This window comes from Ambystoma mexicanum, chromosome 12 (assembly GCF_040938575.1).
Source record: "Ambystoma mexicanum isolate Mex_15411 chromosome 12, UKY_AmexF1_1, whole genome shotgun sequence".
Lineage (NCBI taxonomy): Eukaryota > Metazoa > Chordata > Amphibia > Caudata > Ambystomatidae > Ambystoma > Ambystoma mexicanum.
The window spans coordinates 591,821,343-591,849,287 of record NC_090936.1 but is presented as its reverse complement, the minus strand read 5'-3'; the positions used below and the strand labels follow the sequence as shown (position 1 = coordinate 591,849,287).

At 43.7% G+C, this 27,945-nt stretch overlaps 1 protein-coding gene across 1 annotated transcript in view; it reads right to left on the bottom strand.

The window, feature by feature from the left end:
• TBC1D10C (TBC1 domain family member 10C) overlaps nt 1-27,945 on the bottom strand; it is a 211,256-nt gene that overhangs the window by 144,996 nt on the left and 38,315 nt on the right. The window contains exon 2 of the mRNA XM_069628960.1: nt 21,108-21,330. Within this exon, the coding sequence (XP_069485061.1) occupies nt 21,108-21,319 (212 nt within the window). The 5' untranslated portion in view covers nt 21,320-21,330. The remainder of the gene's footprint in view (nt 1-21,107; nt 21,331-27,945) is intronic.

The following is a 27,945-nucleotide window of genomic DNA, read 5'->3' as shown; positions in this document are numbered from 1 at the left end:
GGTGTTTGCTTCTCTGGAAAACTCCTGTCAGTATATGTTTTTCACAAAGCCTAGGGGTTAAATGACCTATCTCTGTGCTGGCTGAAAACTCTTCTGGCTGGATTTTCCTACCTTTCACCCATTTGCCAAGTCCTAATCACGATCAGGAAAGGGAGATTGGAAGTGATTCTAGTGGTAGTGTGCACTAGGACCCCAACCGGCCCATAAAGCTGGGGGTTGCCCAATAGTACTTTAAGATGAAGTAGCAGCACCCGTGAGATGGATGGGGATGCAGATTAGTACTCTAGCATCAAATCAATAAGGACAACTCAATGGTCAGGCAAAGAGAGTCCGTTTAATGACAATTACAAAAAACGGGGAGTTTCATGAATATCAGCGGTTGCTTGATCTTCCTTCTCGCTTCACAACTCCAACGAACTTCATAAAAACACAACAATTATACTAAAAAATTGTCATCAATGACGCGTAACGCTTAAAATGTTGCATGCAATTCTATTGGTTCTAGGAAGGTAACTTTATTATAGGTACTATATCTGTATATGGTAACGGAGTGAGGGGATTGGGTAAACACTGTCAGGTGGGGAATCTAAACCCTACCTTAAAAATGGCTACTGTAGACGTCATTAAAAGTGCAACGCCCCATTGGTTCTACTAAATATAGGACCCTAGATTACTTGGTCCACTATGATTGGGTTGCTACCAACCCCACTCATACCTTTCCACTTTGCCTAGTAGCATGCCGAATGGTCGGCCAGGTGCAGGGTGCTCGTCAGCTCCTCCAGTCTTTCTCCAATTATTGCTACAATCAATCATCACTTCAGTGGTCATGTGTCAATTATTTCATTGTGGTTGGCCTTGAGACTGCATCTCTGTCTGGAAAAGTTCTGATATCTTTGCATGGCACACCACCATACGTAGGTGTGAAAGTCCCCCTTCTTCTCGCTCGGCTGGTCACATGATTCAGACACCGTACATAATTGCCTCATTCTCCAAGTAATTTGTGTATTTGATATTCGTTTTGTCCACCACCTGCCTTCTGCTTCTTATCTTGACCTTTCTGAGCAGGATATTCTGTTCCTTGCTTCATTAATTGTAGCTACTGCTGGCCTATTTTAGCTGATACGACCTTGGCCTTTTGGCACGATTTGTCTCTGTCTGAGTTTTGCTTCTGTCTTTTATTCTTGATTTGTTAACTATGAAACTCTCCTCATGCGACCTCCAGTAACCTTTGGTTGATTCTGCCCTTGTGCATAGTGGAAGTATACTTATATAACATGCTTCTATTGAGGTAGGTATGTATAGGTGGCGCTTGCCGCAATCTATCTTACTACTAAGCATAGTAAGCCACACTATTTTCTTAGCTTTCTTGCGGTTCCAACTAACTGAATATCTTCGCCGTGCTCATGGCATAAGCTTCTTACATTTGAAATCGTCCTTTCACTTTAGGTTCACAATGTCATGGCGTTTCGTCTCCTTTTGTCATTCGCAGGTCGTCATACCTTCTATACGTGAGTCATTCCGGGTTTTTGTGACATCAACATTCGTCTTCCTTTAAGACCTTTTTGGCTTCTTCAAGGACTGTACTCTGACAATCTTCATTCCGTTTCATTTGTTGATATGGTTTTCTCAATGGATACTTTACTGTCCAGGTTTTCTTAGGTGTCGGTACCTCAATGGGTGCGGTTCTTCTGATACGTACTGGACAGAGCCCCACTGCGGCTCTCTGCTGATTTATTTGCTCCTCGTATGTCACATACTTCGCCGTGAACATTTCTGGTACTTCAAAATGGACGGTTGGAGTACAGGCCGTACTTGGGTCCTCCTCTACAGTACCATTTTGGCCTTAAGGAATCTGGACTGTGTTACTGGGCAAAGCTTCAGTTAACTGCTTCACCAATTCAAGCTCTCCAGTTGATCCATCAGACATCCAAATGGAATTGATCATTCTGGAAGTTGAACGTGGAGGTCTCGATGGTGTCTGTCTAGAGAGATTGCCTCAGCAGTTCAGCAATCTAGGAGACAATCCACTTTAAAGAACAATGTTAGCCATTAGTGTTCCCCTGGACCATGATATAGTGACAAAAACGTTCTCCCTTAGCAGGGGTCCACAACCAGCAGCTCTCCAGATGGTTTGGACTATGAATCCCATGAACTCTCGCTATTGGCTGTGCGGGTTGGGCATGGTGGGAACTGCAGTCCAAAACATCTGTAGAGACAAAGGTTGCAGATCTGTGCCTTATGGAATACCTTCCATTCTTCAGCTCCTACAGGATGGGTTTGTCCTAGGCCCTGCTGCTTCACCATTTAGGTACCAAATGGTAGCTGTTAGGGCATTTTGAAAACCTTAAGTGAGTATTTTAGTTTGCCGTTTATTGGGTAATAGGCGTCACAAGGCTTTTCCTTTTTTCTGACCACTGTCAAATGGTGGTTCCATCTTGGAATTCACCTCTATTCCTATATGTTCTGCAGGCACACAGTCAAGCTTATTTACAAAATTGGTATGACATTTTTGACCATGGGGCTGCTTTTATTGAAACATTGACAACAGCTAAGATTATAGGAAAGACATGTGTCTTGATGTATTAGAACGCTTTTCGGACTATTTGTTTGGAGCTTTTGGTGCTGCATTGTGACCCAGACTTTAGACCTAAAGTGCTACCAGATTTTCACTGTTCCTGATGGATTGTATTGCCAGTGTTTCTTTGTGCCCTTCCTCTGAGAAAGAGGAACATTGGTGCTGCTTTTGTATTAAAATGACAGTTGCCATATATGTGAATAGGTTTGCTCCAAAAGTCAAACAGTTTGTTTGTTATTCTTGGGATGTCAGCCATGTGCAGAAGAAAGGCCTTGTCAGTTTCTTTGAGACAGTGGGTCAGAGTAATTAATGCCCTCATGTTTTTATTATCTGAACTTCCCTTGCCGTTGAGTGTGGAGGCCAGATTCCTATCAATCTGGTACCCAACTTGATGTGAGTGCATTGGACATTTGTACCTCAATATATTCAGCCATAACACCTTTACAATAAACACCACCCAACTAGTCTATTCTGCTTTGAGTGCTCATATTCACGCAAGTGTTGAGGTGGTGGCATTAGTTCTTTTCATCCCTACAATAATGAATGTATCAACTATATGGAAATAATTTTGATAAACACCTGATCCATACCCGCCATTATGTGCCTTTCTCAATATCAATGAATGAAGAACAAGCCTGTGGCATGTATAACTACTTTGATTATCCAGTCCTTCCTTCAACACACACCGGATGGGCAACCATCATGTCTGACAATGGGAGCAAAGTGGAGTGGTCTCTGAATTCCGATATCCCCTACCTTCTGACATGTGTAGGTCACAGGCACTGTGTTCCAAACGGACCAAAGGATTTGTCACAACGGGGGCACTACAATGATAAATATGTCAATGGCTCTCATTGCGAGGTTGTCGGTAACCTGCCAGTGCAACAGGCGGGTTGCCGCCGACCCCATAACATGGTATCCGCCGCCTGGTTCCCGGTGCCACCGGGACATGACAAGTCTTGTCGCTGATGGTGCCAGTATTTGCATGGTAACTGCCTGCCGGGGTCGCTGCACCTGGCAGGGTAAGACCTGCCGGGCGCAGCAGCTCCGGCAGGCAGACTCGTAGTGTGGCGGTATGGAAATAGTGCCGGTAAGCTTACCGGCATCCTTGTTTCCGAACAACCACACCTGTAATGAGGCCCAATGTCACTTATTGAATCAAGTGGGAGACAAAGTAGAGGACCTAAAGCCTACTCTTCCACAAAACGAAACAGACACTTACAAAGGTTTGAAAGAATGCCTAGGAGAATCTTGTGTCCCTCAGTGGAACATCTTTCATGAATGGTACACATTCAATATTGCATGTCAGCTTCCCGGAAAACCGATGGACACATTTGACACTTGTTTGCAGAAATTGGTGACATATTGTAATTTTACAACAAAAATTGAACAATGATGAGGCCATGCGCTTGCACATTATAGTTGGTATTGCATCCTTGTCCTTCAGGAAAAGATTGATGAAAGAGCTCAGATTAAGCAAAGCTTGTCAAAGACAGTTAGTTGAATGTGTCTACCAGGTGTCATGTACACCAATCAAAACTAAAGGTTGATGGCTGGAAGGTTATAAATGAATCTTAAGCACTGGCAACTGCTCTGAGCAACATTGCAGACACTCGTTCTTCAGACTGCCATGGCATTACAAAAGGGGAACGGCCATGTGCAAATCATGTTTGGCCCCACCCAAAAAGGAGGAGTCAAGCTCAAACTGTTCGGTCACACCTGGGGTTTGACGAATGCAAAACTTAGGTTCATGGCTGGAAGGTTCTGAATGACTCTAAACCACTTGCAATTGCAATGGGCAACTGTTCAGACCATTTCTTTCAGTGCCATGGCATTACAGAAGGGGAAAGACAATAGGTAAATCAGGCTCAGTGTCAACCCAAAAAGGACGTTCAGCCCGAACTGCTAGGTTGCATCCCTACTGCACAAGACCACAAGCAACCACAGGCCTTTTTCCTTCATTACTGTGGATCATCAGTGAAGTGTAGGTTGACTCTCTGGTCACAAAAGGCACGAGACCCATGTCCGGGTGAACCACTCCCATTAGGGGTGACAAATGCACAACTGAAGGGTGATGGCTGTTGGCTATGAATGAATCTTAACTACTGGCAATTGTTCTGGGCAATGCCCCCACATCATTATTTTTCAACCTTCCTGTTATGTGGAAGCTAATGTGAGAAGAGAAGGGGTGAGGGCGGGCAGGAGCCTGAGGAGTGGATGCAGGTGAGCTGCTTGTAGTCCAAAATTCCAGTAAGAGCATTTGAGGTCATTTCAATGGTATAAGCCACTGGAACGTCCACTGCACACCAGGGTAGGGTCTTATTGACAAGCATAACACGCTAACAAAGAAAACTCATGCTCTCAGCCATGTCACATTCTACATGGCATCACTCACAATGGGCAGGCACCGATAGAGAGAAGGCATACTGCACGAGATATAAGAATGCTGTGACATTACTCAAGGGGATAGACTATCTGCAAATCAGGCTTGGTCCCACCCCAAAAGGCTCAGTCCAGCCCATACTGCTAAGTCACTGCTGCACCTGCCACCTCTTGTGCAGCTGCCACCGCTGTTGCAGGTGCCACCCCTGCTACTCATGGAAAACCACACCTTCAAAAGGGCCCAAGCCAGGGGGCTTGAACAGAGATTGCAATTCTGCAGTGGCCCACCGGATGGTGATTGGCCAGCAAACATAGTAGGTCACAGAGTCCATAGCCCAAGTCTTTGCAACGCTGTCTGGTATCCTCCTGGGGATGGAGACAGTGTGGGCATTGGCCCAGATGCAGGCGTTGGAAGATTCCCCAGCACCAACATCAAACACCACCCCAGTGCTTTATATCAAATTGGGGCCACGATGTAGGTTGTCTAGGGCTGTCAGATGTCCCCCATAACCTCCCAAGGGTCAGGGCAAGAGGGGACATAGTAAGTGAGGCTGGGTGGAAGGGGCTTCACCATGAGCCAGTATGGCTGGGATGAAGTGCTTTGGGGCATAGGATGAGCCCATGCTGCAGGAAATGGAGTGTGATAGTGGGTGCTGAGCTATGGAGGGGATGTGATGTGCCAAAACTACATGGCATGGAATGTGTGGCAACTGGGACAGAGGAGTGGGGGAGGAGGGGTTAGAATGAGCCAATAGGGCAGGAGATGGGTTGCGCTAGTGGGGGGCTAGAGAGGGGTAGGGTGAGCTAATAGGGCAGGGGATGGAGTGTTAGGAATTGGGCTACACAGTGGGGAACAACAGGACAATATATGGCTGTGTGGTAGTGGGAGTTGTGCTAGGGAAGGCCACTGAGGATGGCAGTTTGTAAATTCGGTTATATGTTGGTTTTACACACCTTCCTTATGTTCTTTGTTCATTCCTGTGTTTAGAATTTACATGGAAGTGCAACATGTGGGGTTGAGTTAGGCAGAATGCCATGAGCTATGTGTTTAGTTGACCCGAGAAGAATACTTTCAAGGACTCCTTGTGGGGGAATTACACAATTACTGCGCCCCCATCACTGCGACTTCGGAAAATGTCGACTTTATTTTTGTATTTCGACCCCCTTTACACCACATATATATGTGGGGGGGGGTAATTGTATATAATGCAAGTAGTGGGGGCTGCAGGGGATCGCATATATATGTGGTGTAAAGAGGGTCAAAATACAAAACAAAGTCGACATTTTCAGGGTCTCAGTGATGGTGGCCTCAGTAATCGTATAGATCCGTTCCGCGTGCCCTAATGTACGCCTCACTGTGCTGAAGTTCCTTTTGCCTCTAGGGGGTCCCTGGTTGTGGTTATTGTCCATGGCAGCAGTGATTATTCATCTCTGGGGGATATGGGAAATATCTGCTCACAAGGAGAAAAGACATGTATTTATCTACTAGTCTATACAGTGATTACATGTGAGCTGTACCCAGCAAGGACATCAGACTACCCTTCTTACATGGTCAGGCAACGGAGGAGCTTAAGAGGTGGTGGTGGTTGTTAACAGATGATGAGAAAGAAGTTATAATTATAATTGGTATTTTATAATGCCCTTAATACCCAGAGGTTTAAGCGCGGGCCCGGATCTAACCTGTGTTGCTAAGCGTCGTATTGCTTCCAAGACGAGCGCGTTGCCCCTGAGCTATCCTCCTGAGACCAATAAAAAATGAACATGGAGGAATTAATTGAAACTTGACTTCGGGGTATTTCCTATTCACAATAAGAGGAGAGAAGAAAATGTTTTAATGTTTAAAGGACTCCAGGAAGCATTTGATTGAAGATATGAAACGTTTAAATTGAAGATAGGAACATTTATGAAAAGAGCCATTAACAAACCCTTAATCGCTTATACACACATTACATTGGCTTAAAAAAACATTAGTTGATCCTGGAGAAGCCTTGTTGCAAATTAAAGGTATGTGTGCAACAAACAAGTAGACACACGTAGGTTTCTTGATATATAATAGTGGCTATATTGGATTATATAACAGAATTGATATAGGAAGCAATGTTCTCCTATGTTGGAAACATGCATAAGCTGTTTTGAAAGTGGTTTGAATTGTTTAAGTAAACTTGTATTATTTGGTTAGAATCAATTGTAATGTATGAGAGCATGAATGAGATACAAATGGTGAGATATATGTTTGGGACCAATCTTCTTTTCTTTTGGTTAAAAAATAAATGTGTATAATTCCAAATAGATATGGATGAGTTTTTGAACTTGATTTAATAATGGGGATTTTATAAGGATGTGTTCTCCTTGTAAAATGTATGTCTGTATTTGGTCAGTATCAAATAAAGCATTTCTGAAATGTTTCACAAATAGAGTTGAGAGTAACTTGTATTTGAAAGTAAACCGGTATTCCAGTATTCCAGTCGTGGTGGTCTTCTGGGTGGGGCGCGCATCCTCTCATTCTGTCGTAACTGCTCTTCATCTCCTGTTACCTGCATTTTGAGCTCCTCCACATTGTGGTTCAGCTGTATGTATCTGCACATGGTGATCTGTTGTTTGCTTCATCATCATCTGGGTCTTTTGTTCTCATGTGCAGGGGATGGGCTGCACTTGAGGCTGTATGTTGCTTAGGTTTTTAAGTTTACTCCCGATGCCCTGATGTGTCTACTTAACCAACAGACAGATATTTGGCATGCAATACATTGTGAGCGATGCTTTTCGTGTGAGGTCTGATTTGGGGAAGAATGGGTGGGCCCACCACAAGTATTATGCGGCTATGTAATTTGTTTCATATGGAATACATGTTGCAGGAGGCTCTGCTGATCATCTGCAGCCAGAATTGTACTTGTGCTATGCCATGCCTGTCATTACCCCCTCCTTTTTGTTGGAATTACTTTCTGAGGACATCTGGCTGGCTTCTAGGTGTTTTAAACTTGTAATATGGTGTTATTTACCTCTGGTCATACTCCCCGGATACCAACACTGCACTGTCAAATTTCTTATGGATGTATCAGACCTGTAATCAGGTGGATGGTATTGACTGGTGGCATTGCTAGATAACACCGGTTTGACCGTTGCCACCAACCTTGTAATGTTTTGGCTTCATGACATTTTGTTTTTAAATGAGAGAGGCTGCCATCTTGTTTCAGTGACATAGAGTTGTGGTTCAAGCCATGGTGTTATCTCAATTGGATTGATTCCTGTTATACTATGTATGCAGACCTATACAACCATCCTGATCCCCTGAAAGCAGTTCCTCATGCCGCAGCTGTTATAATGGCTGTGAGGTTTCGACACATGACCACAATCATCTGAAGGTTGGATTAACTTTAATTGGAGGGCAAAGTTGACACCTATTGATGCACATCTTACTTTCCAGATGTGATGAAGTCCCATGTACTTGGGCAAGGGACAGTCTCAGGATGATTTCCAAGGCTCGTCATGGGCCCTTTGAAGGTCCCCAAGAACCACAAGGCCAGGGAAAAACCATCCAAGAAACCTTATTAGCATGGTGGGAGACTGAAGCTCCCTCCAGCCAGACCCAAATGCACAGCATAGAAGGGAAAGCTTTATCTGTGAAGGAAACACAATTCCAAGATGGCGTAGACATTCATTGTAAACTTCAACACAGTTGCCGAGGGAAGCAGAATAATGAAAGATTCAGACCAATGCGTACTGCAAAAACACCATGGATACAAAGTTCAACTTGGAAAATGAGACAAATGATAAGGAATGTACACACGAGCCCCACACGTGGTATCAAACAGACAAGCAACACTCCACAGATCCTACTAGTGTCACAGGGAATACAACATTACCATTTCTCTACAATGAAGGTTGTGTATTAATGATTAGTTCCTCCTCACTAAAAATATTCCCGACTTCAGAATTAGACTCCGGGGAAATAAAAACACACTATTTAGAGCAATTCACACTGGCAGAGTTTCCAATGGGAAAGAGGGGAGGCACCACAGGTCCAGGGCCAGTTGAAAAAAACAAAATGCTAGCTGGCCTTGATATGACCTCTGTCCAGCAAACGTGCAAGCCACATGACCCCAAGCACCTGGCCCATTCAGAGAGCAACCCAGTCCAGGTCACCCCATGTCATGTCTCTAGGCACCACCATAGCGGAAGGAAGTCTAAGCTTTAAAAGCCAGCAAGCCCAGCCAGTCAGTGTTACACCCTGGTAGGGATGGCTAGAGAAGAGCAGCAGACCTTGAGAGACCCCGCTTATGAAGACCTGGATTGTGGAGAAGCTGAAGGTGGAGACTTGTAAGAAGATTCTGGTGTGTGGTGAAGTGAGAAAAGCATGAGGAGGTTCTAGTAGTGAGCAGCATGATTTTTCTGAGTTGGCGGAGGTGGAGATTCTTGTGGGGAAAGAAAACTATCTAATTTGAAATATTACATTGCCAGGAGGGTGAAGGGAATGGTTGGTTAAGAGTGAAATAGCATATCAGAGAGTCAAGAGAGCGTTACTGCTGGAGGAAGAGATTTCACTGTTAGGTCTTAGTAGGGAAAGAAAACAGGGAGACACCATCTTGAAGAACTTGGGAGATATGGATTTGGAGATGACAGGAAGAGATATCTTTTTGAGAAAGAAGGAGAGAGATACTCAGCTGGAGTTTTGTTTTGAGGAGAAGAAGGGGAGTCAGAGGAAAGGTGGAGGGCACTATGGTAAAGAGGAGAGAGGAGGAGACATAGAAGAAGATTGTACTAACAAGGGGAAATGCCATTGGCAGAGAGAATGATGTTGGCAGGAAGAATAGATGGGATACCACCAGAAGAGAGCGTAAGAGACTGAGGCACAAGAGAGTATGATAGAGCCACACCTTCCTGGGCAGGAGAGAGAGACCAGTCACCAAGTTAGTGAGGTCCAGGAACCCCATATGCGTCCAGGGAAGAGGGGTAGAGGCAGGTGGGGGAATAAGATGGTACCATTATGCTGGAGAACATGTAGGACAGCCTAGGAAAGACAATTAAGAGTAGAAGGGGGTGGAAGAAGAGATTGAGATAGAGCCAAATCATTCTAGACAGGAGAGAGGAGGTGACACCAGCCACCTAGGTAGCAAGGCAGGGCTCAAGTCGAGGTTACACGTGGTGGGACTGAGTACACCCACTTTATTCAGTCCCCCCAGCTAAAATGAGAAACATTGAATGTCCTCTTTCAATTCATGAATTAAAGCCAACCTTGGGGATCAAACCGCAGTCGCTAAAATGAGAAACATTGAATGTCCTCTTTCAATTCATGAATTAAAGCCAACCTTGGGGGGCCAACCTTGGGGATCAAACCGCAGTCGTCAGGTTTGCAGGCCGGACACTTCACCACTGCACTATACAACCTGATGGAAAATAACAAACAACTACAGGTGAAAGATTCCATTTCGATACTGCAAGTCCCAGGGAAAACATTTGTATTGGTTTTTGGAGTTTAAAACATGCACACCTTTTCAAGTTTTCAAAAACACTATTACAAGAAAATATCCTCTCTTAGTTTTGTGTGTGTGTTGGTTTTATGAAAGGCAAATGCCATTCGTCCTGTTCAATTTGGGTGGTTAGGCAAAGTCAATTTAATGAAATATGCATATTTCACCTTGATAAGGCAATTTCTGGCGACCTGACCTCCCATTGCGTTTGTTGATGAGTTCCCCCGCTTTCATTTTTAGGACTTGAACCCTGGATAGCGAGGGCCGCAGCTGGGAAAATCCTGTGGCTTGATTAGATGTCAAGGGCCGAGATGATCCCATTCACATTAATGTTGCGCAAAGGGCAACAAAACCCTGCTTGAAATGGAAAGACTTTGCTTTGGAACCTTTGTGTTTTTGGAGATACTTTGTAAGTAAGAAAATGGGTGAGTGGGCACCGTTTGTTGATTAAAGATAAGAATTTGTTGAATACATTTTATTTAAAGTATGTGGTTATGTAGCCAACATACCTCACATGCACTATGAGTTATGGGACACTAGTGGGAAAATGGATCCTGGGTACGAAAGCCTAGGCAGTTGGAAGGACCCCTCTGTGTAATTTAACACATTACGTTGCTTGTAATTATACAAATATCATACACAGGTTCATAGTGATAATTTATAGTCTTTTCTTATATGAATTTCTCTTGACATCAATTGTAAAATTCAAAAGAAGTTGTTTTATTTTCAAAAACACAAGCAGTTGGTGGTTTGTCCAACAATGCATTTCGGTCTTCAGACCATCTTCAGGGACCCAATTCACTTATTCCATAAATCTATTTGTCATCAAAAAGCACACCATCCTCTGATTTCTGGTCCAAGGCTCACTCGCTCCCTATTTTAATATGTGAACAACTTCACTCGTTCCTAAATTGTGCTCTCAAAGAACCTCCTTGCAGTATTCTTTTCACAATTCAATCCCAACTCAAGAAAGTCTACTATATGCGGCTTGTTAGGCCCATAAGCCTTCTAGGCAAGATTTCCGCGGCCAATGTCACGCGGAACACTGCAAAAATCTTGCCTAGAAGGCATATCGGCCTAACAAGCCACTTCCAAGGCTTTCATACTTAGGATCCATTCTCCCTTTGGAGATACTTTGGACACTTCAGTTTGCACCACCCGTCCTCTGGTTTGGATTATTTGGAGTCAGGAACTTTGGAGAGACTGAACATTCTCTTTATGAACCAATTTGGAGCAAAAGGGTCCCTAGTTCTGTTGACCTCACTGTTCAGACACACTGACCGTCCGCCCACATTTTACCCAGGCACTAAAAGTAACGAAGCTGATATCCTTGTTGATGTTATGTTAAATGCTATTATACTGCACCAAATTACCACCATAGTAGTTTCAGAGCACCTACGCCTATCTGTGGAATGGGTTACTGTGCCAGACCCTACTCTGCTAGAGGAAAGAAAATGTGCAAAGGTAGGATAACCAGTACAGTTAATTGGACAATAGTTCTTCAAAGGTGAGTGGGTGGATATGTCCCACAGTTTTGTGACAATTGGGTTGTGTTTCCAAGGTAGATTTTGAGAATTGCAAGTCAGTAACGATGTTGCTCACATGCTTCCTGTTGTATTCTGCATGCTGATGGATCTCTACTGTGAAACAATCTCCCAGTAGCCTATGGAAACCATGAAATTAAATAGGCCAGGAACCTCCTAACAAAGGAAAATGACAAAAAGGGGGAGCAGAATTCTTCGGTTATACAGAGCCAGGCTGAGTGTCAGTAAAGCAGTTCGAGGTTGGGAATCAATTTAAGAGGACGCTGCAGCCGCCAAACGTTCCTAAGAGGCTGGAGAGAAGCAGCAGAGGGCCACTGAGTCAGATGAACAAAAGAGTTTGTGAAGAGGCAGGAAAGCCCTCTGGAGACTGCTGGGGCTCACTCCGGTAAAACAAAAAGCTGTCAATGAGTTGACATCTTCCCTGCATCCAAAGAGGGCTGAAGAAACCACTAAGATGGCTGAAGTCTGTTTTTTCACCTACCCTGAATCCAGAGGCTGAGGCTACCCTAAGAGGCCGATAGCCACATTGGATGATTGTGGGGTTCCAAGGGTAGGGTCAAAGGCATTTTTCTGATCAAATTAGCTACTCGGCATGGCTGCAAACTATGCCCATTGGATGCATCACGTGGCTCAGTGTTTCCCGGGCAAGGCCAGTAAAGTGTCAGCTGAGCATGCCCACAGTCCATGCCCAGTGACATCTGGTCATTTGGGAGCATGGGGCAGCACCAAAGAACTTGCCCTGGTTAAAGTAGCCATTGGGGATGGCCATCTGATGACCAATGAGTCCATCGGTCGGCTTGTGGGTGCTTGAGGCATACTCCAGATAAAGTAACCACTGGTCATAGAGGGCACTGTTGGTATAACACTGTATATCATTACAGAAAATTATTATAATGACTGATCATAAAGAAAGATGTATCTTTGGCACTTCAACAAGGCTGATATTGGTGGATATGTCCTAGGTGTGGTTTGGTTCTTGAAAACTACACTGGCGTGGGAGCTGTATTCATAGATATAAATTATATGGGGAACATTGGTGTTATTCTTTCCAATCGTACGAAGGAGAAATACAGAGTTCCGTGAGGTTATTGACATGTCCAAAGTCAAAGACCTTCTTTCCTAAAATACAAGTATAAATAAGTCTGCATGATATCAACCATGGTCCAAGATGATTCTGTTCCACCATATCAGAAGCAGAAGTTGCGCTTTGAAAATCCTGGTCCTTACAATGCAAATGCATGACCCAAGAGGAAGAGGTAAAAGAACCCCTACTGTCACCAGACTTTGCCAAGCCCCATTGGAATGATCCTCGTCTAAAGATGCCTTTGATCAAGTAACCACTGCTGAGGACACTATCATCTTTTGAAGAAAACAAATGTTGCTATATCGAGTAGAAAAGAACTCAAAAGGAGATGATAACCACGATTCCAGTTGTTAGTTCTTAAGACATTTATTTAAAAAACAGTGATAGACATGATACATGCCCATTTGATGGCTGTCCATCTGCATTTATCAAAGGTCCTAAATCATGTCTTAAGAAACTTTTACGAAATAGGGATATGCATTTCCATCAAGCGATTTTGTACAACCTGCCCAATGCCGAGGACATTCACTGAACACTACTCAAACCACTCCCTATCATCGATGCGCCATACAAAGCAAATCTCTATAAACATTGTGGGTCTGCCAGAATCATCCGAAAGCTGATACATATTAGTCTTCCTTGATTATGCTACCAGATATCTCAGGCCATTTCCCCTCCATTCCATTCTAACATCACTCAAGTCATAAGTAAAGGTGTTTTTTCTATACTTCACCAAAGTAGGTTGCTGGCTGCACAAGGAAGCAACTTGATGGCAAACACCACATAAGAGTTTAAAACCTTGTTAAAAATCAAAACTCTCTGCACTTCCATATTCAACCCTCAACCAGATAGCTTGGCGAGAGATTTGACCAAACTTAATTCAATAAGTGCTTATTGAGAAAACGAATAAGTAAGGATGATCATAATTGGGGCACTCTGCTGCCATGGATTCTATTTGCCGTTCAAAGAATGCCACTACCTCTAGAGGATTGTATAGGTATGCCAGAGAGGACCGAGGTTCACACTACAAGCTCACCGATCAAGGCACCCAGAGCCCAACAAACCCTCCCCCAGCATACAAACGGAGGACTTAACCAAGGGCAAGTTAGAACTGTAATTTATTACACAAACAGACATGGATATTACAGGATATTGAGAATCTCCTGAAATCACAGCTCCTGAGCTTGTGCCGAGCAATTGTGTTCAGTTACTGCATCACAATATGAGGCTCTTCCCCAAAAACCTATGAGGACACATGATTGAATAGTTGAGGTGGTAGTGCCTATACACAGCACCTATAGGTGTTATTCTATTGGCCCTTGCATGTCAGGTGGCTTGTCTGACCCTTCCCAAAAACAATCTATTACATTGTTGCACGATTTCCATTGGCCCTTGACCTCTGCCACCCACCCCTGTATTTGTGTTTCCTTATGGGCTGGAGCTGATCTTCCCAGGCCTGGGACCCAGCTCTGTTCTCTGCGCTCAGTGTACCTTCTCAAGGTGATGAGAAAGACTGTTGTCCCAGTGTAGCCATTCGTATTACCACATGTCCTTTGAGAGTGCCTTCAGGGTTGCAACGTTGTTAAAAAATCCATGTTTCACTTCATGTCTGTGTCGCTGGGAACTGCTCATCTTCCCACCATGGGTGAATGACCATTGTCTGGTTCGGCCGAACCACATGGTCGAGGAGCGCAATATCAAGCTCTCTGGTCTGCAATTTGTGAGGATTTATTCAGTTTTTCTGCAGATGGCTCCTTGTGTCTGAGCTTAGGAATGTGCTGCTCACCTCTGACCTTGGCTGTGAGCCAATGCTTGGTGCTTCAGACAGCCCGATTTTGCTTTGTATTGCTTTTCGTTTTGAGGCCTGTGGCTTCATGTAACTCAACTATGATTATGCTATAATTGCTATATGTCTATACTGTGCTATTCTTCTTATAGGTTAGTGGTATTTTGGTCCTTCCAGGTTCCTTATACGATCCTGTGATTCCATATGGTTAGTTGCAATAAGCTGCTTCAAGCTTGCTCTGCATCTCTTCCTTGCTTTGCGGTCTGCGTTTTTGCATTCGGCTAATGAGGAAAATAATAAAAGTTTTCGACAGTATGTATATGTATCTGTCCTCTATCTGCAGAACTGTGTAAGCATTTTCTCCGTGTATGCACGTGTGTGTTCATGTAACTTTGTGTGTGGATGCAAGTGTGCTTCATGGCTAATGTTACTATGTGGTGGTGTCTCTAATGATGTCAGCACCTCAGGATATTTGTCATTTAGTCAATCATGTCCATCGGGGCAGTTGGATCAACGTTCAGTGCTGGGGCACCTGTATCCATGATGACTTTAGCAGGATAGGGTTTGAATGGTTGTCTGAGAGAATATCTGTTTGCATATGTTTTGTCACTGGCCCCCCTGGGGGCTGTCCAAAGAGGGACTGGCTCCTTGCATCTTTGACTCTTTGGGCTATCATGATTATGGGGGTCAATAGGGGCATTCCGGGGACCCTCTCTTAAGGATTAACCCAGTTTGAACTGGTATATCACAGAAAACTATGCAAGGACCTTGATATCCCCAAGGAAGGCTGGGAAGAAAAAGAGACATTTATCCAAAAACTGAAGATCCAAGAACGAATGAGACTGTTGTGAACCATTGAACAAGAGAATCTTCTAAAAACCCACGCCAAGCAAAGGAGATGGTATGATAAAACAACTTGTCTCCGGCCTTTAATATGAGGTGATATGTACTAATACTACTTTCCACCAGTGTGAATAAATTGTTCCTAAAATGTACTATTACTAAAGAGTTGGAAGTTCTACATTTTAGAGTTAGCTAAACTGACCGCCAAAGAGACAGCCAGATCAACCATATGAATTGGTTAAAAGAATTGAGCGAAAGAGTCCATGCACAACCTGCTCTTTCCAACATGTGCCATGAGACCTCACAGGAAGACAGCTGGGATCCACAACGATAAGGGCAACAGCAAGAAGAGCTATGATGGTTCCTGAGGTCCTAAGGCCTAAAGTAGGGTTACAATGTGTGCTATTTCAGTAATACCCCCCAAGGTGCAGGGGTATAATGGAAACCCTAAATGCTTGCTGATTTTGTTTTAGACAGATGATCAACGGCATAATGAGTAGGCATCTCCATTTGTCCTAATGCCTGAGCCAGATCACACTCGAAGCTTTTGCACAGACTTCCAGAAAGTTAACAGCGTCTCATATTTCAACGACCATCACATGCAGCGAATGGACAAGATAATTGAACAATTAGGACAATCTAAAGTCATCTGCATGCTACATCTGGCTAAGGGCTTTTGCAAGTTTTATTACATACAACCTAAGAACAGAAAACAACCTATTTCACACCACAAAGCTTGTATCATGTTTTAATGCAACTTGCATGGAATCACTGCTGTGTTTCAATAGCTAATGGATCAAGTCTTGGCACCAGTTGTGGCTCATCCATAATGGACGAGGGGGCACCGACCCACCAGTACCCTTGCCCATTATGGAGGATCCCAAGCCAGTCCAGCATAAACACTGAGCACTCCCTCTGTTGCTTTCGGCAGCAGAGGGAGCACTCTTGGGCTGGCTTAAACTGTTAAAGGTAAACATGTTTCCCTTTGACAGTTCAGTAGTATCCCTGTGCCCATTCCCAATGAGCCATGCAAGGCTGGGGCGTTTTGCTTCCCCAACCTGGCATGGCCGTTTGGGGATGCAGGCTGGGGCACTGCAGGCCTCAATGTCCGAGGGGGCACTTATGTGCCTCCATACACATACAAAGGCCGAGGGGCAGTGAGATGGAGACACTCCAGCTCCACCGCGCACATGCAGGAGCCAGGAAGCATGGGCTACAGGTAAGCAAATAAAATAAATATATTTGTGTATGCATGTTTGCAAGTGTTTGTGTTTGCAAGTGGATGCGTGAATGAGAAGTTGTACTTTGTTTGGGTGTATGTGTGAATGAGTGAGCGTATGAATGATGCATGGGTACGCAGCTCAGGTGAATGGGAGAGTGAATGATGAATGCTGTATGAATGTTGATGCGTGTTTGTGAATATGAGAGTGAATGAAGAATGAATGTTGTATGAATCCTTTAGTGTTTTTGTGAACGTGAGAGACTGAGTGAATGAATAATGAATACTGTATGAACATTAATGCATGTGTGAGTGAATCATGCAAGAGTGAACGAAGAATGAATGATGCTGTGTGATTGCTGACGTGTGTGTGTGCCTCTATTTGCGGAGAGTGGAAGCAGAAGGGGCTAGGGGGTCGATGGCAGCTCCTGTTGTGCCACAGAATTTTTTACTAAGTATCAAGTTGATGTCCAGTAAAAAATACCATTTAAATAGTACAATTGAGCAAGGTCATAGGAACCCACACAAAGCAAAAAACACTGTTACTGACAGTCAAAAAACTAACAAATAGTGCAAATGACTACTACATGAGATTGAAATCTAATGCATCAGAGCATATGTTGCATATACATGTGAAAGAAGCATAGGACATTCGATAAAATTATATATAACGCACATAAAACAATAAACAAATACATGTGCAAAAATGACTTCTTTTTTTGAACAATTTTAGCAGCAATAGCGATCTCTATGATGCTTTGTGGGGGATGCCATGAGGAAGATAATGCAATGCGGTACATTAGGTACAAGCCAGTTAATTGGACTGTTACTAAGTGACAACAGTGTGACACCGAGAAAGGTCTACACAAATATGTTTCGGCCTCAAAGCTGTTCTTGTGTGGATGTGACTTGATCGGCCTTCATCGGGACGTAAAAGATGGTGTGAGGGAAAATCCTATGTGATCGTAATGGGGAGCACGGTTATAATGCCGGTAGGTACTGGGGCAGGTTACGTGCCTGTGAATTGCAGCACTTAAACAGAAGACCAGCGTTCCTGCCAATTTGGAGACAGCGGGTACATGTTGATGGTCGAAATCTGACCATGGACTGGAGTATTAGATCAGAAGTCCAAAGGCCAGCGGGACGTGATAGTGATCCTCCCGTCTGGCATCCGAGTGCGGCGCTGTCTCCAACTTGGCAGGAACACCAGTCTTCTGTTTAAGTGCTGTGATTCACACACACGTAACCTGCCCCAGTAAAAATCCTGTAGAAGCCTGAGGGGTCTTTCTAACTGCAAACAAGGCCGATGGAATTATTTGATCCCAGTTTCTACCATCCTGTTCCACCAACTTCAGTAGTATGGTCTTTAGGGTTTTATTAAATCTTTCTGGGAACGATACACTGATGTTTGTAGTGTGGTGTTATGTAACAGTTGTTTAACTTCCCCATGCGTTTGCTCATGAAAGTAGAGCCCTGGTCGGTTAATATTTCCTATGGAAACACCACTCGGGTAAAGAAAGGGAGCAGAAGCTTCAAAATGTTTTGTGTGGTGTTCTCAGGGAAAAGGCCTCTGGGTATCATGTTGTCCACAATTACCAGAATGTATTTATTTCTCAGTGTGCAAGTCTCTAGGGATCCCACAATGTCCATACCAATCCTTGAGAATGGAATTTCAATGACTGTTAATGGATTTACGGCAATTGATCTGGTATATGAGTGTTAGTCTTCTGGCAGGTTTCACAAGCCTGAATAAGGTTTTTAATATCTGCATGTATTCTGGGCCAGTAAAATGTATTAGTTATTTGGGCCTGAGTCATGGATCATCCCAGATGGTCTCCCGTCAGATGTGAACGGGCTCTTTACCTTTCCTGGGGTCAGGGTTGGGAGGGCCATCAGGTGTTTCATCTGCCTCTCCATACCTCATGTACCTCTAATTGGGGCACACACTCTATCTGCCGATACTAGATGGCACCTGCGCGTTCTCCCAACACCCTGCTCAGCTCTGAGTGCATTCTGCACAGGCATCAGTGACTCCTCTGATGCATCACACTCCACTGAGGGTCCCTCCACATGCTGTGGAGCTCACACACTCAGTAATACTGAAGGTCGGTGTCTTGGGGGTATTGGCTCCATAAGGGAGCGCTTGAGCCTGCACAACAAGCACCAGAACAATTCTACAGAGCATACGGAACATTCGGCATGAACTCTTCATATCACTAATGGATCTATTGTGCATCATTGTTCCCTCATCCCTAGTTTCTAGGGTACTAGAGCTGACCCACAAGGTTCATCAGGGGACCACAAAGACCAAGTCAGGATTACGAGAAAAAATGTGGCCCCCCGAACCAGAATCTCGAGTTGAGGACATCATAAAGACGTGCATAAGGTGACAACATGGGCGTAATTTTAGAGGGGGACAGGGGTGTCTGTCCCACCCAACTTTCATGGCACACCATTTTGTCTCCCTTGGCTGGGGCACCTTTTCTTCAGATGTCATGTCCCCCCCAACATTTTCAGCAAAGTTACTCCACTGGGTGACAAGTGTCGACCCCAAAGCACAACCATCACTTGTACAGTCGCAAGATAGAAGTGAAAGCATGTGGGCCCAACGGAGCACAAAAGTTGGAATTTTTAAAACTGACCTACCGTTCCGGTGGTTATTGACCAGTGTTCATGATATCCCTGCCGGTCAAGGACATTATTCCTTTAGAGGATCAATGCGACACTTGACCTCTCGGCAGGAATCAAACCAGAACATGGGCCCCCGTTCCAAGGGAAAAAATGCAAAGAATATTTACCATCTCTGGACATTAGTCACCGACTCATAACCCCATTGTGCCCTAGGGCCAACGGGGATGCTTACCATTTCATGTGTAACCAGAATAAAGTCTTCTGGATTGCAAAGGAACAGGGCGCCTGCGTGCACCATGCCCCATATCACTTTCTTCTAAAATATTGCACCACCCCTCATGGGGCGACGCATCAAAGGAATGCCACCGGCCCATCCGACCGGAGAATGCCAACCATAGAAAATAAGCGGGTGTGAGAAAATTAGAGGCAAGCAAAAAAAGGGAAACATTATCAGGTACATGGTGCCCAACGGGTTAAACACAGGGGACAGCAAACTGTTCAAGAATAGAAGGTCTCCCATTTTAACCCCAGCTTGGCAGGTCACTGAATTGTGGGATCCATATTGACAGCCAGCCATTCTATGAATCTCCCAGGAGGACTCTTAAGCAGGAATCGGGGCTGATCAGCACTCTTATCTAGTGCTAGACAGTAACAGAGAGGGAGAGGTGTTGCTAGGAGGGCATCTGGGGGGGCTATAGCCACGGGCCTTTTGGTTGTAACCCCGGATAGAATGCCAGGGGCTACAACCAAAAGGCTAGCTAGCCCGAGTCCTAACAGTCCCGACATTAGTGTAGCCCTTGATCTTTTCCAGACTTAGCAACACCCCTGCAGAGGGAATGCCCACACAACGCATATTTTGCTAACAAATCACAGCAAAGAGGCATGGGTAAGTCCTCCGCAAATGCTGGTGCTGAATCAGGCTAGTGAAGTGGGCAGTGAGATCTGTCAAGAGACGTCTAGGGCAGAACGTCTATCCAGATATCCCAAAAGATTGACCAGGAACCTACCCAAGAAGCTGGTGGACTCTGAAGTGTATGGTTAATGGAACTGAGTGACACAACACATGGTGATAGGTCAGGCATCAACAAATACAAAGAAAAAGGATATATGCTATTGTCTGATACTGCACGTTTTGTTAATGTTTATGATAAAGGAGAAATGTTGTGGGCGGACGTGATCACAGCCTAGTGATGTAAAAACTAGAATATCTTAAAAATAACGAATTTCATTCTTTGAGGAAAGAGATTGTTCTACATTATAAGTACAAATCTTGTGTTGGCTAAATACGAGAAAATGCAGGATGTTATTTTCCTAGTGGAACTTCTGTAGGTAAATAATTGACTTTTCCTGCAGGAATTTCTACCCTAAGAAAACTAAATTTCATTCCCTGACTTACACAATCAGATCTCCCCATACCCCAAACATTTACACATCAAGCACAGCACTTTCCCAAAATAACCTGACACGTGCCCTTGGGGTTGGCCTGATCTTATATCATATGTTCTGCAGTGATGGCCTTGAATACAAATCAAGGGGTGTCTCTGGGACAGAGGCATTGTGGTCCTGAGCATTGCTCACCTGCCATCAGCGTTTCCTCGACCGATGAAACCATACCGGTCCGTCCGCCTGTATGGAGCAGCACCATCATACTCAGAGTCGGAGCCCACAGAGCTGATGTCGTCCCGAAGGTCCATGGAGGAGCCGAAGGTGTCTGACATCCCATCCACCGTGCTGGTCAGGCTCACAGCATCCGCCATTGCAGCCATGGTGAGGGGGTCTGAGATCAGCATAAATGCCCTACCTGAAACAACAACAATGGAGTGTCAGAAGTGGATCTTGTGTAGGCTGACTGAAGTGGAAGCACCAAAAACTGCTCTTGCGGGGACAGCTTTATGATAAAAAAGGAGAGAAGTCAGGGCGTCAAGTGGGCCAGAACTAATCAGGGCTCAGGTCTGGTAAGGTCCAAACATGGCCCATTATCCCCCTATCTATACAGTGGTTCTGCAGGTGCATCTGACCTGATTTCCCTGTGCTAAATTTGATTGAAAACCTGACAATACTGGACTTTCGCATTAGAGGTCGCCTTGCCCCATGTTTCGATTTGCATCATCAGTTCCAGAGTTTTGGAATTTGGACAGAAAATATTTGTTTCGTAATACTTGGACAAGAAAATGAAAACCTCGACTCCACCCTCTCCTTCTCTCCTCACATCTCTGACATCTCTAAGAAGTCAAACTATCATCTGCTCCTCCTCAGAGGTATTGTTCCTTTCCTCACTTTCCCCAGAAGCTCACTGTCTCCAGAGCTCTGGTCCTCTCTAGGCTGGACTACTGCAGCAGCCTCTTTCTAAATATTCCTGCCTCTACTGTCTGACCTCTACAACTTATCCAGAACAAGATTGCGAGACTTGTCCTCGGCCTCAAGCCCAGAGATTGTATCTCTCCAGATCTGAAATCTCTATATTGGCTCCCAGTGGCGGTAAGGATCAAGTTTAAGACCCTCTGCATCATCCATAGGGCTTTCTGGGGCCTGGGAATGCACTACTTCCAACTCTCTCTTCCTAAACATTTCCTTTCTCGAGCTCTCCGCTCATCTACCTCCAACTCTCTGAGAGTCAGTCGCTTTTCCAAGCAGAGAGTTGGGGCAGATCTCTTATCTTCGGCTGGGGCCTCCCTCTGGAATAGCCTCCCTGCCTCTCGCAAACTTGAGCAGAACCACCTCTGGTTCCCGGAAGCAACTCAAGACCTTCCTCGTCACTTCTGCTTTCTCTCTTCTTCTCCCCTGCTGATGTCCCAACTGCTCCATGTACTGGTCACCTGGCTGCCCTTTGAACTTGACCCCAGTCTTCTTCTTGTCGAGTTGCACTTTGTACTGCCTCCTGACTCCCCCACCACTTGTGGTCTGTATCTCCAAGACTACAGTCTCTTCTCTATGCACTTATGAGCCACCTGCTGGCTGCACTTTTTGAGTTCGAACAAAAAAAAGAGTCCCCTGATAGGAAACTCCTGTCCCCTGCACACTGTCTATGGTCTGAAAGTACCAGCTAAATTCTTTTAAACATACAATGCCCAAGTGAGCTATCCTAAGAATAGGGTAACAATCCTGTAATTAATTCAAATACAAATTCAGACTCTTAAATGTCTTTAACAAAGAAAGAATTTTAACATTAATAATTCAGATGACCATTCCATGTTTCACATATTCAAAGTATTTATTGTACGAGTGGCCCAACGTGTTTCGAGTGTGACTCTTCATCAGGGGCAAGACATTTTTTTCAATAAATTCTACAAAAAACTTTAGAGAAATGAACTTAATAGGACTCATGTATTTTTCAAAATTCAATACATTAAGAGTGAATTTTAACACGTTTGACCAGAAATTATAATCATTACACTCAGAGTTCCAAGTCTCAAATAACAAAGAAATATGTCATTCACATTCAGGGTACATGAACATGGCGTGTGGGAATCTCTCTATGCAGCTAATACATGGTGACAACCTACTCATTTCAGCCCATTATTTGGGTACAAGAACTTGAAGTGTAGTAATCTCACTATATAGTAATCACATGGTGACCTCTTGCTCCTATGGACCAATTTACATGATTGTCTAATACCAATATCGCCATTGTGGAAGGAACTATGCAGTTGGTGTTTGTCATATTATAACATTGAACTCCAATAGTCAGAGATCCCCTAAAGATAGAATTAGACTTGTTTATTGCATTCAGAGTCATTAAACTTCCAAATTAGATCTGTGATGAAATAGTTCACTGTAATGGGCTTGTATGAAACTCAGATAAGTCTAATAAAAGAAACAGATGCTGACCTTATAGGTGATCTTTAAAAACAAATCTGTTTTAGATGCTGAAGCAGAATATTTGTTTTTTAGATGAAATGTTTTCTATATTTCTTAAGTGGTGTGACATCTAAAAAATAGCCATATGCACTTGATAAGTGATATATGAGATCTCTAAACAACAAAAGAAGAAATCTAGTTATGTTTTACCAAATAAAGCAGTCTTGTGGGAATCTAGGAAGATCCATGAGTGCAGGTACCTGCACTGAGCCAACTGCTGGCTGCAATTATGATTTACCTGCACTTCTACCCCCTCGAACCCTCTCTCAGCACTTCTCACCTTCTACTTCCCTGCACTTGCGCGATCTGACTGACACAAAAGTCAGATACATACAGGTTTTGTTAGACCACAATGGTTCACTTTCATGTTGTATTCCTACTTCTAGAGGGGTTAGGCAGGACTGCGTACTTGCACCTTGTCTATTTAATCTTTAGTTGAATGATATCGGCGAGTACCTAAATCGTGCAGCCCTCGCCACCCTGAGTACTCAACAAATAAAACCAATCTGGCATGCATATGTCGATGACTTTTACATTTTTGATTTAACCCTGATCGGTTTGATTTTAGACCAGAAGATATTTTCACACCAGGATCAGATTTTGTATGCACAACCTAGAATTGTTTCCGCTCCAAAAATCAAAGACGGAATTGCTTTAGCTCTGTAGAATTCCATAACTGGCTTTAAGCTACATTTTCCATTTTTCCGGTTTATGACAGTCGCTTGGGCAGCCAGCATTCTGCACTTCCTCTTTATTCTCTGTACCATGGGTCATCCGTTTGATTGGAATTTATTGTTACACCCAGGTATTGTACTTGCTTTACACATGATATTGGTTCACCTCCAATTGACCACGTGAATTTGGCCGAGACATTTTTTTTGGAACCCCTAAGGTTTTGGAGTACCAAGATCTCGGTTTTACTGGCATTGATCACTAGGCTATTTCTGTCGGTATAGCATTTCAAGGCAGCCAGTTTCCTTTGTAGGCCAATTAGAGTTAGATCTAGTAGAACAATGTTGTTGGCATATACCATGTGCCCTAGCTCATTTCCGTTGATCTTTGGGGAAAAGGATTGTGCTTCATTTAAGTTGAATTCCACATTGCCAATTAACAGGTTGAATAGGGTAGTGCCCAGTGGACATCTCTGCTTCACCCCCCTTGCCGTTTTTAATGGTGCTGAGAGTGAGCCAGCTTGGTTCAACCTAACTTTGATGGTCGTTTCTGAATATAATTCTTGAATAGCCATCATCAGGGGCTTTGGGCAGTGGTTTGACGTCATCTTGTTCCAAAGTAATTGGCGATCCACACTATCAAAGGCATATGCCAAATCTACAAATGCCACATTTATTTTTATTTTCTTCCTTATGGCTTCCATCTTTAGTAAGTTGATCATCAATAGATTTAATGAGCACCCTATTCCCTGAACAAAGCTGGTTTGCTGAATATCATATACACCAGCTTCTTTAATCCAACTCCCCAACTGTTTTAGCAGCTGTGTAGCAAAGATTAGGTCGAGCAGAGCTATAGGTATAAACATTTTTGGCGCTGATCTGTCTCCTTTTTTAAACACTGGCACTATCACAGCCGTCTTCGAAGAATTTGGGACTCTCTTTTCATTTTGGATGTTCAGGAAGAGATTGTAACAAAGCTCGACCCAAGCTTCAGGATGTTGTTTAAGTAGCATGTTTGTTAAACCATCAAAACCGGGGGCTCTAGAGGAACTTAGCCTTTTGATGTTTAACAGAATGTCCTCTTCATTGATTTCAAGGGCCCACACTTCCGTATCTTCCGGTTGCACATTTATTATTTGATTATGTTTCGTGAATAGTTTGGTTTAATGTTTGATCCACTTGCTTTCAGTTACCAAGCTCGAAAGGAGTGCTCTTTGTGGGGCATCCACGTTATTTATCACTGCCCAGAATCTACTAAGATCTCTGTTTGTCATGATTCTAAGCATTGCCTCTGCGCCCTGTTGCAACATGTTATGTTTGTGTGAGGCCAGCCAAGCAGTGTAGCGCGCTTTGCATCTCTTGATTTCTGTCCAGGAGTCAATTTTTCCAGTTTTCTTGATGGTTCTTATCATTTTTCGTAATCCAAGTTTCTTTAATACAATTTCATGATCATATTCATGCCGGTGCTTAAATACAGGATTTTTGTTTTCACTCTGATGTTCAGTGTATTGGTTCAAAAAAAGACGTATAATCAACTCGCTCCATAAGTGCACATTTTCTTGCCGCTACAGGGAGTTTTGTCATGTTGTTAATTTTTCTGTCGTCTAATCGTATTCTGTGCCTTCCCAGCATGAGAGTTATTGGGGTTTCCCAAGCATCTATTGTCTCCCAGTGAGGAATTTTCATCGTTGTTGTGACTAGATTATGATCACTTTGATTCATCCATGGCTTTATGCTACCAGTAAACGTTGATTATGTGAGGCCTACTCAACGTTTGTCCATGGGCATCTCTAATTTCTACTAAGGAGACATATATAAGGTGAAGTGTTTGTCGAAGAGATCAGATGGATGTTTTTACCTGTTTCTACTAACTTTAGCAAACCGGCCTTAGGTCTACCTTTGGATTGTTTCATTGCTGGATTAAAAGTAACTTCGTAATTAGATGCGCAAGGTGAAGTTGCCTACCATGTCTCTTGTAGGCAAATTAAATCCAGTTTTCAAGTTCTTTTGGATATGTATTGTAAAGATGTATAAAGCCACGTGTGTTCCACAAGCTCATTTTTAGGGCTTCCTCTGGCAAGTCATTTTGACATTAGCTTTTTGAACAGCGGTTTAGAGATCCAGCTAGCCAATTCCAACACTCTTGTTCCTTCTTATGATCATCTCCATCGTCACTACATGACTTCACATTTCCTGATTTTTCAGTAGGAACAATGGTGATCTTAATTTGTTCCTTTAGAGGAATTCTTGGAGAATCTTGGTGGGAATCTAGGAAGATCCATGAGTGCAGTTACCTGCACTGAGCCAACTGCTGGATGCAATTTTGATTTACATGCACTTCTACCTGATCCCCCCACACCCTCTCGGCACTTCTCACCTTTTACTTCCCTGCACTTGCACGATCTGACTGACACAAGGCCTAGTAAGATCGTTGTTTTGTCCTCCCTCTGTTGCCCCATCCTTGTCTTGTCATGCCTATAAACACTTGTGTACAAGCGCGTTTTAAATGCCATATCATATCATAGTTTGATTTCTGCAAAATATTACCCTCCAGATATATCAATAATTTTCTAAGCATGTCTGTAGGTGGGAACTGAGAATGTACACGTCTAGAAACTATCAGCCTCAGACTCCAATGGAGTGCCAGATGTGGCAGCAATTTACGTCTAAGCTAGGAGGATGTCCGAAAGAACATATAGGACTCATGATTACAAACTCTTTAATACTAAGGGGAGTGCTATGAAAAATGAAATGAGCACCAAGCCCAGTATGGATTACATTATTTGTGATCCAAGCACGCAACACATTAATTACAGACATATCTGTCAAATCTAAAGATCTTTGTTCACTCTTATGTTACCAAAATGGTGTTTGATTTTATGCAGAGCAGCCCAGAACCCTCATTGGTGCTATCCAGGGGTGTTGATAGGTCTGGAAAAGATCAGGGGCTAAGCTAATGTCGGGACTGGTGGGACACAGGGCTAGCTATGGCCTTTTGGTTGTAGCCCCTGAGCTTCTATCAGTGGCTACACCCAAAAGACCCGGGGCTATAGCCCCCTCAACCCTCTCCCCCCCAGGAAACACCTCTGGTGCTATCTGTCCTCTTCCCATTGCTCATAGAGCTATTTCAAAAGGGAACATCCGGAAATAATGTGTATAGTTCTCCTACATTTTGATAATGTGCTTTGCTCAGTAAAACAAATGTCACATTCTTATCATGGAACAATGTATAGAGGAAGTAATCACTGATTATGTCTCTCCTGCTCTCATTCTACATTTAAATATAGAAGATCCAGCACCCTGCTCCCCGCCCCACCTCCCATAAGAGAACTGTGTTTTTTTCTCTGGCAGCGCTGCTCCCCCTTTCAGGGCCTGTATTTCAAAAGTCATTGAGGCTCCTTATCTCCCATTCCAGAATACAAACGTTTCTTAAAACACATAGTGGCTCTCTGGACAGATAAAGCCCCTCCCCCCAAAACCTCCCTTCTTCCCACCAAAGTCATGTATACTATGACAAGTACAGCTAGTTACACTGATCTCACCCAGGTTATCCCCCACTTTTCATGATCTTTGGCAGAAAATGATCTGTTTCGTTAGATCTCTGTTAGATCTGGTTTGATCAATTATTTTTGACATTAGATCTGCTACAGAACAGGAGTTATAAACAATTCTTTAGTGGGGGGCTAACCGATAGCTAGCCCCCCTCAATCATAAAATGGACCAAAGTGTACGTCAGTTGTCAGATATTCATTAGATCCAGTAGGATCAACCATTTTCCATGTTAGATCCGCTACAGAACTGGAGTTATAGGCAATTATTTAGAGTAGGGGACTAACCTGTAGTAAGCTATTCACCCCTGAATCAAACATAGGACAAATACATATGTA